Below are 12,783 nucleotides of genomic sequence, written 5' to 3' on the forward strand. Positions count from 1 at the left end.
GCAAGGGAACCAGTTCCATTGGCAGCCATACATGCCCATGCCATGACACTACCACCACCATGTTTCACTGATGATGTGGTATGTTTTGGATCATGAGCAGTTCCTTTCCTTCTCCATACTCTTCTCTTCCCATCACTCTGGTACAAGTTGATCTTTGTCTCATTTGTCCATAGGATGTTGTTCCAGAACTGTAATGGCTTTTTTAGATGTTATTTGGCAAACTCTAATCTGGTCTTCCTGTTCTTGTGGCTTACCAATGGTTTACATCTTGTGGTGAACCCTCTATATTCACTCTTGTGAAGTCTTCTCTTGATTGTTGACTTTGACACATATACACCTACCTCCTGGAGAGTGTTATTGATTTGGCCAACTGTTGTGAAGGGGTTTTTCTTCACCAGGGAAATAATTCTTCTGTCATCCACCACAGTTGTTTTCCGTGGTCTTACGGGTCTTTTGGTGTTGCTGAGCTCTCCGGTGCGTTCTTTCTTTTTAACCACACCTAATGTGTTTGCTATCTCTCTGATGGGTTTGTTTTGATTTTTCAGCCTAATAATGGCTTGCTTCACAGATAGTGACAGCTCTTTGGATCTCATATTGAGATTCGACAGGAACTGATTCCAAATGCAAATGTCACACCTAGAATCAACTCCAGACCTTTTACCTGCTTAATTGATAATGAAATATCGAGGGAATAGCCCGCACCTGTCCATGAAATAGCTTTTGAGTTGATAGCCCCATTACTTTTGGCCACTTAAAAAGTGGGAGGCACATATAGAAACTGTTGTAATTCCTACACCGTTCACCTGATTTGGATGTAATTACCCTCAAATTAAATGTGAAAGTCTGCAGTTAAAGCACATCTTGTTTGTTTAATTTCAAAGCCATTGTGGTGGTGAATAGAGGCCAAAATATGAAAATTCTGTCAATATCCCAATATTTATGCACCTGACTGTATATATATATATATATATATATATATATATAAATATATATATATATATATATATATATATATATATATTGGGACAAATTTACATATGACTGTACATATTGGGAAAAATTAACATAAGACTATGTGGAATGGGTATGAAGTCCCAGTGGCTGAACAGCCGCCAGTTCATATGCCGATGCCAGCAGCCCAAAGGGAGAAGATCCCGACAGGGCAAGTAAGTACCCTATGCCTACCCCTCTCCCCCCCCTAACCCTCCCTTAGTGGTGCCTAACCCTAATCTCCCCCCCTAGTGCCTAACCCTAACCTCCCCCCGGATGATAGACAGGATGATATTAAAAATTGCATACCTTGGGTCAATCACTACCATCCTCTTAGTACTCAAATTAGCAGTGTCACTAAAAAACTTTGGCCTACAGTACAATCAGACCCCTCATTGAATTTGGTTGATACACGCATTATGCCCTTCTATACCAGGGGGCGTAATTTACGAGATAAACTAGTGCGTACTGACATTACTGATATTTCCATTAAACAAAACACTACATCTAGATTTTAGTCGCTCAAACATGGGTGTTATAGATGTTTGAATTGTTTGACATGCCGCTACATGAATACAGGCATCACCTTTAGGCATCCCCTTAGTGGTAAGCAAATCACCATTAAACACAGATTAACAAGTCTTACTAAATTTGTAGTCTACCTCATAACCTATCCTTGCGGACTGATTTATGTAGGGAAGATCGAGCAAACTATCAGGGAGAGGATGGCTTTACATCGTTCTGCCATCAAGGCAGAGCAAGATAGTGGTCACAGAGACCAGCCTGTAGCTAGGCATTTTTTAAAAGCCGGGCACAGTCTCTCTACATTACGGTTCATTCTCATTGATCACATTCCTGAGTCTATCCGCCGAGGTGATCAGGCAGGTAAATTGTTGCGCTGAGTCTCAGTGGATACACAAGTTGGGCACCTTGTCACCTAGAGGTCTCAATGAGTTTATTGGTCTTCATTGTTTTATTTAAGATGTATAGCTTTGTATCTGGCATTTCAATTTGTTATGTAGTAGATAGCTTATGACGCTATAGATAATCAGTAACGCATTATTGCATCTTTGTTTCTTTGCCAGTTTTAGTCCTATATTGTGAGGCGTTTTATGCACTTGATTGTTGATACTATTTGGACTTTCTACAGTGTTTTGATTTTTTTTGCTTTAACAATCATATCTTGATGCTCCTTTGTTTATGCATTCCTTTGTGTTTGTTTATTTATTTATACATTTGTTGATGTTTTGCTTTGTGTATGCATTGGTGTGACCTATGACGCTTTTTTATGTACATAGCTTTTTTGTATTACATTGTTGATACATATGTATTGTGTTGTCCTGGCAGCAGTCCCCTGTGAATGACATCATATTTGTGTGACTTCTGGGTGTGCCGCTGTCCGGCGATACACACGGTGAAGGCGGAGGTTATATAAGGTCAGTGTTTTTCTATGTACAGTATATTATCCTGATGACGAGACAATAAAGTCTTCAAAAGTTGATTCTACTATAACCAGCTGTGTGTTGGCATTTTGTATCTGAGAGTCACCTTCATCTTTCTATATGTTGGATCCTCACCGTGGGATACCTAGGAAGGCACCAGCTTTTGACATTCTTCTTAATAGTGGGAGTGCTACCCATATTGGAGATATATATATATATATATGTATATATATATAGAGTATATATATATATATATATATATATATATCAGACTCTCCACCTCTCTACAAATCTTCAAACTGGCTCTCAAAACTCACTACTTCATCAAAGCCTTCCAGCTCTCATCCTAGGATTCTTCTTCCTATCTGCCCCATCTCTGTCACCCCTGTCTATCTGCCCCTCCCCTTTAGAATGTAAGCTCTAACAAGCAGGGCTCTCTTCCCTCATGTGCTTCTCCTTCCCTCACTCATACGATCATCTACACCAAGCTCCCCACAAGTGCACCTAACACTTGGTAGCTGACGCCCTGCTGCCTATTTTTGTGTGTTATGACTGCTATTACAGCAATGTATATAAACTATATTTTATGTACTTTGTGAGGCGCTGCGGAACCCTTGAGGAGCCACATAAATAAAGGATAATAATAAAAATAATAATAATACATTTTTACAAATGTACTATATATATATATCTATATCTATATATATATATATATATATCTATATCTATATATATATATATATATATATATATATATATATATGGACAAATTTACATAAGGCTGTATATTTGTGTTCATGCAATGATGTGCATTTACGCTATAATACTTTTAATTGCACAATAATAGTGCAGCTTATAAGGTTGAATCTTTTAAGGATAAAGCATTTTCCTTCTCTAGTAGTATTAGTAGAACATGAAACATAAAGGAGGTGAGACTTATAATAATCTTTATTCTATTATGTGCTGTATATCTTCTTCAGATGTTTCATAGGGCATATTGTGAAAAGATTATGTTTTTGGTGTTGCAGCTAAGGGCAAGCAATAGGGCACTGTCCCATCAGCATGACAGTCAGGATATGCGTATCCCCGTATTCAATTCCAAATCGTCGAAAACAGGACGCGGCAAAACTGAAACAGGCGAAAAGTCCTGACGTTTTTGGGTAAATCAGCCCCCAAAAGATGTTCTGACATCCCTTATTAGCTCTGCTGAAGGTATTTGGGGTCTTTGAATGTTCTCAATAGGCGCTATTTAGTGTCTGTCAGCAAGTGGTGAAGAATAGCATTTTGCTATTTTTTGGGGGGGAAATAAGTCTCCCCATCAAATTTGGGGTACATGAAAATGGGTGCAAGCATATTTTAAAGTTTCTAAAGTCAAGCATTAAAAAGCGCCAAAAACGCACCTTCAGCAAACACCTGCAATTAAAATTACACCTCCCCATACTTCCAGACCCCCCCAAAGGTTATTCCGCTAGTTTTCGAATTTGTACCACCACTTTTTTTTTTTCACCCATTTGTCAATGTGCTTTTTTTGGGTGTCCTTTGTGGTTTTTCTTGTGTTTTTTAACGCAGTTATCATCAGGGAGGGCTGTCCAAAGGGTGCAGGGTGGTTCCCGCAACGTTGCACCCCAAAACCCCAAATCTGCACTTTTTTCCGCCTTGGTGTTCATAGGCGAATCTTTTTTGCCTATTACATTGCATTACATTATCACACCGGCGAAAAGACGCTGAAATTGAATTTAGGGATAAATGAAATTGGCAAAAATGACTCGCCGAAAACGGCTTTTCGCTCCAAATTGAATACAGCCCTAAGACGGAAGTTCTGAAACTCAGTGAATGCTAAGAGGTGTTGGTTCAAGCAAAGGCCTGCAAACCCAGCAATTTAAGACTGAACCCCTGGGTTGTGAGTAAAGTTTCTGATTGCCCCTATTGCACAGCTTGTCACAACAGCAGCTACGGATTATAACAAACTGCTAGCATGTCTCATTATATTTAATACTGTCTAGATAGTACACTGGACAGACCGTAATAAGAATGGGATCACTCCGACACTGCACCAAATACATTTAATTAAGGTGCACTGTGCTACCACCAGTAAAGTGCACCACAAGGACGGCTGCATCAAAAACAGCTGCATATATTGCTATTTAGGATAATCTTATCATTTAGACTCCTCTATGGGAGTCACTATTACTAGTTACAATCAATCACACTAAGAAAAGTGTTAAGGCTCATACACACTAGACAATGTGCTGTACGAGCGATATTTGTGAAATATATTGTTGATAGATATTGGTGAATGATATTGGGTGCACACTGAACAATATCGTTAACTATATCGTTCAGTGACGTCATCCTGCCACATCCCTGAACAGGGACTTTCTGACGATATCGTCAGATTGGCCTGCATGTGTGCACGACAACAAACATCGTTAACGACCCGTGGGAGCGCGCATCATTGGTCGTTTGGTGCATACACACTGTACGATATGAACGCTATATCGTTTTATGATATCATTATCATTCACTCTTATCGTCTAGTGTGTATACCCCATTAGAATTAATTTAATTTGCTGCGTTGGGATTCAGGACAGAATGTTCATGCCATTATGAACCGGCCTGGGCGTGCACGAGAAGGGGGAAAGGTCTCCCCAAGTGGAGGCCATGTCACGCTCCCCCATGAGCAGAGTAATTCCAGTCTTCTTGGGCATTACTCAGTGGGACATATTTCTCAGTTATTCCTCATCTGGCACAAAAGTCCTGACACTCAGGGCGTTGGGACAGTCACCTGAAATCAGGACTGTCCCACCTAAATAAGAACTGATGGTAGATATGTTATTGATTATACTCAAAATCATTATTTTGAACTACATATAAGCACTATTATTATTGTTCATCTGTAAGACACCACAGTGCTCCATAGTGCTTAACAGTGGAGAAGAAGGGCACACATAAAACAAGGCCATACAAGGTAGACAAAATAACTGCAGACAAGAAACCAATGGAGGGGAGGGCCCACTCATGAGAGAGCTTACCCTATACTTCTAAGGGGGCAGCGCTGAAACAAAGGGAGTAGTGATCGCCATCAGGCGACCTGCCATTTGGTAAATTAAACTACAATGAATATTTTACAGCCGTGGAGCCGTCCTGTCTAGAGATTATTTGCAATTCATGACATTCTAGGCATTTAAAACAATGTATCTTGCTTCTTAGTATCTGCCTTTCTAAGATCCTTTTTAAATAAACATTTGTACCAACCAACTAGCTCCTAACTGTCATTTTTCAAACACAGCATGTACAATGACAGGAGCTGATTGGTTGGTACTTGATCTCTCTCCACCTTGTCTCAGTACATCTCCCACTAAAGCTATTATACCTCTCAGCAGTTCAGTCATAATGGATGGTCCTATGAAGTTTAAGGGTGGGATCCACTTTTTTTGGCTGTTTACACAGATAAATTCTGTATATATATTTCCAAACCAGCCCTTGACACTTGCCCAACAAAATAAATGATAAGTGCCTTGGTGCCTTCCCACAAACAGTAAATTTATCCAAGCAAGTACAGGCGGTGCTCTAAAGTCTTATATTCCATCAAATGGACCCTGTCACAGCGACAACTTGTCCAAAGTTTCAGAGAGAGAGAGAGAGAGAGAAAGAGAGAGAGAGAGAGAGAGAGAGAAATAAGAGATGTGCAGGACCAGATTTCTGAAATCCAAACACACCCGAATTTAGGGGTTCCAAATAAAAACGAGTCCTGTTTCGGACCTGTTGCCGTTTCAGAACTCTGATTTAAAATCCAAACTCGAGTTTTGGATTCAGACATTATAGCTGTTTTTATCAAATTTTTATCGGTTTTTAATCAATTTTTATCGATTTTTATCCGAATCCAAAGCCAAAACACTTGAGGGTGTTTTCTCAAAACCAAAACCAAAACACAAAGATGAATCCAGATACAAAATCAATGCTATGTGTAATTTTCTGTACTGTACTTTGGTATATGCTGTATTTTAGAATAGAAATATTGTGGTATAGCTTAGTGTGTTTTTTGTAGAAGTACATTTTACAGTTGTTACAAGGCAGGAAGAAGCACATCCAGTAGTACGGTAATGGATCGTTTATTCACTGCAGCTTAGCAGACACTTCACAGCCAACATCAAGTCAGGTTTGCCACTGTGGCTTACAGACATCAGTTACAATATCTGTGGACCTTCCAGGTCCAGGCACCCTAATGCTAACCACCACCTCTGGCCTATCGCCTGGCCAGCTTGTCCGGCATCAGGAGCACTGTGCTCTGCTTCCAGCAAAGCCTTAAGCCCAGCTCACAGGTGGTGCTGATTGCTTGGTTGGGAATCCCAGCAGACTGCAACACATTGACTGGACCTGACAACCAGCCTACACCCAGGTAATCAAGTGGTATTGCCTCTGTCTTGTGGCACTGTGGCCTCCCTGCCACACAGTATTTGTAAGCATCTTTTCTTTGTACAAAATGTATTATATAGGCTTCCCAGATCATCCCTTTAATACGGGACACATGTGAATTACACAGCTTCTATGTCTGATTAAAACCAGGTGAAATGGAGACTTGAAGTCAGAATCTGTGTAATTCATAAGCGTCCTGGATTAAAGGTATGATATGGCAAGCCTACGAATTCTGTAAATTGACATTGTACTCATAAAGGCTGATGCAGAGTTGTAGGCAAATCGTCTGTACAGGCTCCCGCATTGCGTGTACAGAAATAAATGTGTATATTTGTCTGTGTGCAGAATTATACACATCTTTGTGCTGCAATCCGTACGCTCGGTGCTAAACGCATCATCATCATCAGGGGCACTTGCACCAGCCTATTCTTGGAGCCAGTGATATGTCTAAGATCATGTGTGTATTTACGCTTCCTTCCATCTCTGTACGTCCCATAGTTGCATCAAAACGCCCTCACTGAACTTTACCTACGACTTCGTGTCTCCAGTACTTGGGCGCAATTGGCTCTGGAGCATGTGCAGCGAGAAAATACACCAGATAGCTCCGCAAACTGGCATACATTGAATTCTGCATTAGGCCCATATTCATGTACATCGAAATGTGTGACTTTAATGTACTGTAAAGAAATGGTGTCTCATTTAGAAGAACATGTGTACAATATGTCTATCACACAAGGGGTTAAATATAAAAGAATGTTTATAGCACAAGAGGAAAAGATGTGACATTTGCAGCAAGGCAGGCTTTCACCTTTGCACAAAGCCTTATTAGCTGGAACAGCAGTTCTGTCATAGGCTTTGTGATGCTGGTTAGCGCTGTTCTATGTTTAAAGGTGTCTGTAGCAGCATGACACTTTCTCATTGTCCCTGGATTTCTCACATGTTCTCATCTTCCTGATTCGCCTTCATGTGTAGGGAGCGATGGTGGATGGAGACGGGGCATTGTTCTCTCCAGCGCTTTGTACATTAATGGTGCTTGCTAAATAAAAATCTGTTTCAAAATTGTGAGCTGAATGCAGCATTTGTGTCCCTGTTTCTGTATGCGATCTGCCACTCTCTCCCTAATTGTACTGTGCTCTGGAAAGAGTTGAAGCCATATATGATCTATATTGTAATTATATACATTGAGTTTATGACCATACAACATGCTTTCTATAGCTACTGGTTAAAATTAAGAGTGCGGACAGATGAAGCGATTTGTAAAAAATGTGCCTGGACCGTAGCCTGCAAAGTATGAGCTATTTTGAGTCCTACCCACCAAGGCTGCTTCTGTCTTGTGGGTGGATGGGCATTACTTTGAGGCAACAGGGCAATGATGGGGTTCGCACACAGAATACATAGGCTGTGGGCATGATATGGATGCATGTATAGAGTTGGGCCCTATTCTGAGCTGAGCATATGCAGAGATCCATCAGGGGGAGTGCGATCATCCTGTCACACCCCCCCTGGATTTGCGCTGAGCGGAGGGGCTCACAGAGCCTACCTCCCCAGCGTGCTGCACCTCTACTGCAACTACTTTTTTCCCCTAAGGGGGTGTGGCCACACCTCCCGTGATTAGGCCACACCCCTTTCTTCCCTGAGGCAGAGTGCCTGCTCCATCGGGCATGCCATGCTGACTACCTAAGGCTGCTGCTGTTGAATGCTCCCTTCCACCCCCGCCTTCCCGTCCTCTTGTTCAAGAAAGACCAGGAGAAGAAGCCAGTAGAAGCCTTCTTCAAGAAGATAGGGTAAGGGTGGGGGCACTGTCTATTTTGTCAGTCCCGGTCCCCAGAATTTCTGATGGCAGCCTTGTACATTTGCCTTAATACCTTTGTTGTTTAGTCAATGGAAGTTTCTATTTTGCATAGGTAAGGATTAGGAATTCCAAATTTGAATCTATTTTTAATATGGCTGCTGTCTTTCATTTGAACTCATTACTATGCACAAAAAACAAAGCAGACAAACAATAGCTCCTTTTCTCATACCTGTTGGCGGCAAATTTTTGCGAAATGTATCCTCCCGGAATCTGCGTTACGATATATCCCCAAAAGAACGAGCCATGAATCATGCCAACTGTTTCAGGATCCCAGGTAAACTGTGCTTGCTGTGAATAAAGTTATAATATATGATTATATGATATAAAGCATTGTAAAAGTTACAACCTAGCCCAAACCACCGATTACAAGTCATGGCCCTATCTATCACACTATACTGCAGGAAGTGGAGCCTATAGGTACAGGATGGTAAGTGTACTGTAATAAGGTGTAGTAGAAAGTGAACTCTGCTACCTTACTATTCTCTGGTTGTCAGAACAGTTTGCCTAATCCAGAGGTTCACAAACGCGGTCCCCAAGGCTCCTCAACAGCTCAGGTTTTAGAGATATCCAGGGTTGAGCACAGGTGACTTAAATAGTACTTCAGTCAATGTGATTTAACCATCTGTTCTCAACCATACATATCTCTAAAACCTGAACTGTTGGGGATCAATGAGGACCACGTTTGGGAACCTGTGGCCTAATCTATATGTAACGCACTTTACAGCTACAAACTATTATGTTTCTCAGATGGGCTGCCCATGTCCAATATAGATGAGTGAGTTACAGCAATGTATGTTACAAAAGGTTTTTTACAAAATAGGCATATACATTATGATAAAATTGAATGACTGTACTATACTAATGCAACTTCATATAGAATATATCTAAGCAGCAAAAAAAGATAATGGAAGGGAAAAATAAAATAAATAAACATTATATATATATATATATATATATATATATATATAGTGGTAGAACAAAAAACTGCGGCACTCATCATCTTCCGGTAACTACGAGTGCCAGTCCACTTGTCCAGTCTATATATATATATATATATATATATATATATATATATATATTGATTGGCCACATTTTTACAATCTCTGGGATGGTACTTTGTTGGTCCACCTTTTGCCCTTAATATGGCTTGAACTCTTCTAGCCATGGATTCCACTAACTGTCGGTATGTTGTGAAATAGCGACTTTGCATGAAATCACCTCGTGGTCTAGGCATGTATTTGGCAACTCAGTATATAATCTGTATGCTGTCCCCTAAACAATGCTGGATTAGGTGCCTCGTCAGCCTATATGTTGACCATAAGCCTTTGTCATTGTCTCAGCATTATGTCAATTATTATGGAAACTCCTAATCAGAATACACATAAGGTAGGGAACTGCTATACATATTGTCTATATAAATTCTTCAAAGATATTCTTTTCACTTTCAAATGCATTTATTATCTGAAATGCTAAGAAAGCAAATCTTTATGTGTGGATATAAAGACCATTTTAAAGTGTTCACTGTTACTGGCCGTTGAGAAGTGGAGTGCAGTTCCTCTGTATTACATTGTGATAAAGCTATTTACAAAGTGCAGTGTGGCACAGAAGGGGTGGCTTGACCTGTAAGCTGTGGTTCACATGTACACCTCTACTTTACATGCATGAGTACAACTGATCAATAATTATATCTTAAGAGCTTATAGAGCTGACCTTTGTACTTTTCCTTGGCACTTGAGTACAGTCAGGTCTTTTATTGAACAAACATGTTGCTTTGACTTCAATTATTTCTGCAATTACACTGATAATGCAGTATGTGTGTCCCCAAAGCAACCCTCATACTGGTAATAAATGTACAACACAAAAAATTTGAAATGCGTAAACCTAGGAAGAAATCAAGAATCTAAAAAAATAATAATGTGATTTTCAACTGTGATTATTACATACAAAGCATTGGGACTGCCATGGATACCAGGTTTGCCCCCCACTATGCTAGTTTTCACTTGTAGATCCACAACCATGCAAGATTTTTAACTTTAGCCCAAGAACCCTACTCCCTTGGAGGAGAGTGGTATATAAATTACACCCACTTGCAGTATGGATCATTTTAAAACTTTTATTGATATACAAAAATACATCAGAAAAAAAAGAATCTCAATCAGATCTCAGTTCACAACCTTTTTGAGAAGAAATCCACTTTTTATCCCACTAAAATAAAGGGCCATTTTATCAAAAAATTTTACCAAACTGGTTTTAGGTGATTTGGATCAGATTAATCAGAAAAACATACATAAGAAAATAAAACCTAACAAGAAAAGAAATAACAGCGGTTAAAAGTTTACAGGAGGACTAGAACATTATTATCAAACCCTCAGATAAAGGGGGTAGTAGTGTCATTTTGGATAGGGCACAATATGAACAAGAGATATACAGGCAATAACAAAATGAGACATTCAAAAATGAGGAGTGATCCCAGTATTAGAAATAATTTCTCTAAACTATTAGATCTTCTAAAGAATGCCATTTCAAAAGAAGAAAAAGACTTCTTGGAAATCCCTAATCCCATGACAACTACAATCTACATTTTTCCAAAGGTCCATAAGAACTAATCCCCCTAGTCGACCAATTATCGCTAGCACCAACAGCTTGACCAGCAATCTTTCTACATTTATAGATCACCAATCACAACCTTTAGTGACCCAAACCCGATCCTATTTGAGAGATACTATTGATACACTCAGTAAACCATCATCGACCACAAAAAAGGACTTGAAGCAACATTGTGGATTTTAGAGAAAACAGGTTTGGACACTAGAAGGGTTAATTTTATCAAAGATGGAGACTTCCGGCTCCGCCCACTATGCAGTGAGCTGTGTGTGGCTAGGGCTCCGCTCCAGACCCGGTGAACTACACACCACAGGGCTGTTTGACAGCCTCCAATCTGCCTGAAGCCTGAAGCTTCCTCAGGCACTCGAGACCCCACTTACCTGTATGGAAAAGTATTTCCCCTCCTTAATGCCAGGGAAATCACAGAGGATCCGCGCTGACTGCCGCCCCTCCGAATCCAAGATGGCGGCCGCAACTCCGCAGCAGGGAGAACTGATTCCTACTACTACACAGCAAACATCCTCAGAGCCTGCTGCAGGTACCGCTGATTCTTTTATAACTTATGGGGAAGTGGTCCAAGCAGTTAAAGAAGCTATGGGACCTATGCTTCAGGAACAGGCAGATCTATTTCAGCAGACAATGTCTGCCTTAAAGGGCCAGATGCAGCAGATCTCTCAAAGGGTCTCTGAAACTGAAAATGTGTCTGGATCTAATTTTCACGAACTTACCACTTTGAAAGCTGAATTTAGTACATTACATAAATCTCACCAGCAACTACTTTCTAAAGTCGACGACCTTGAGAACAGGTCACGTCGTAGGTCTCCCGGAGACCATTAAAGGGACAGACCTTGTTAAATTTTTATCTACACAACTCCCAGCACTCTTAGACATTGCTGAGATCTGTCAGGATATTATTGTGGAGAGAGTGCATCATCTGGGCCCGCAAAGAAACACTCCAGACAGGTGACCCCGAGTCGTCATATTCTGTTGTCTGAATTATGTCCATAAAGATATTATATGCTCAGCATCCTTCAAATGTCGTAACCTTACATGGGAAGGTCACTGCCTATTTATATTCCACGACTTTTCTACAGAAGTCACCAAGGCTAGGAAGGAATTTTCCCCAATCTGCCAAAATTTAATCCAACATGGTCGTCGCTTTGCTTTATTATTCCCAGCACGTCTGAGATTATACGATGGTGACACATATAAAGATTTCACCACTGCAGCAGATGCTGAAGCTTATACTCGGGAGTTATTTGAATCCGAAAAAGACTCTGCACTGCCTTCTCCTACTTCACCCATGAAGGCCTGAGTATAATGTGTTCTACTGACATTGTTGTTTAATTCGCTACCTTGTGTCACCCCCTTTGGTTAATAATGGCTAATACATTCAGCTATGATACACGTTGTTTTACAAAAGTGAAAATATTCTCTGCTGAAAGTTATATCCCTATTGTTGTGCTGGGTCTGGTTAGG

The 12,783-nt window shown here is 40.4% G+C and overlaps 1 protein-coding gene across 1 annotated transcript in view; it reads right to left on the bottom strand.

Moving 5' to 3' along the window:
- The window catches only part of SLC17A7 (solute carrier family 17 member 7), a 141,696-nt gene that overhangs the window by 85,610 nt on the left and 43,303 nt on the right, over nucleotides 1-12,783 (bottom strand). The window contains exon 3 of the mRNA XM_088450985.1: nucleotides 8,870-8,988. Within this exon, the coding sequence (XP_088307111.1) occupies nucleotides 8,870-8,988 (119 nt within the window). The remainder of the gene's footprint in view (nucleotides 1-8,869; nucleotides 8,989-12,783) is intronic.

The sequence above is a fragment of the Taudactylus pleione genome, unplaced genomic scaffold, assembly GCF_031769625.1.
Source record: "Taudactylus pleione unplaced genomic scaffold, aTauple2 ptg000535l, whole genome shotgun sequence".
NCBI classification, from domain to species: Eukaryota; Metazoa; Chordata; class Amphibia; order Anura; family Myobatrachidae; genus Taudactylus; species Taudactylus pleione.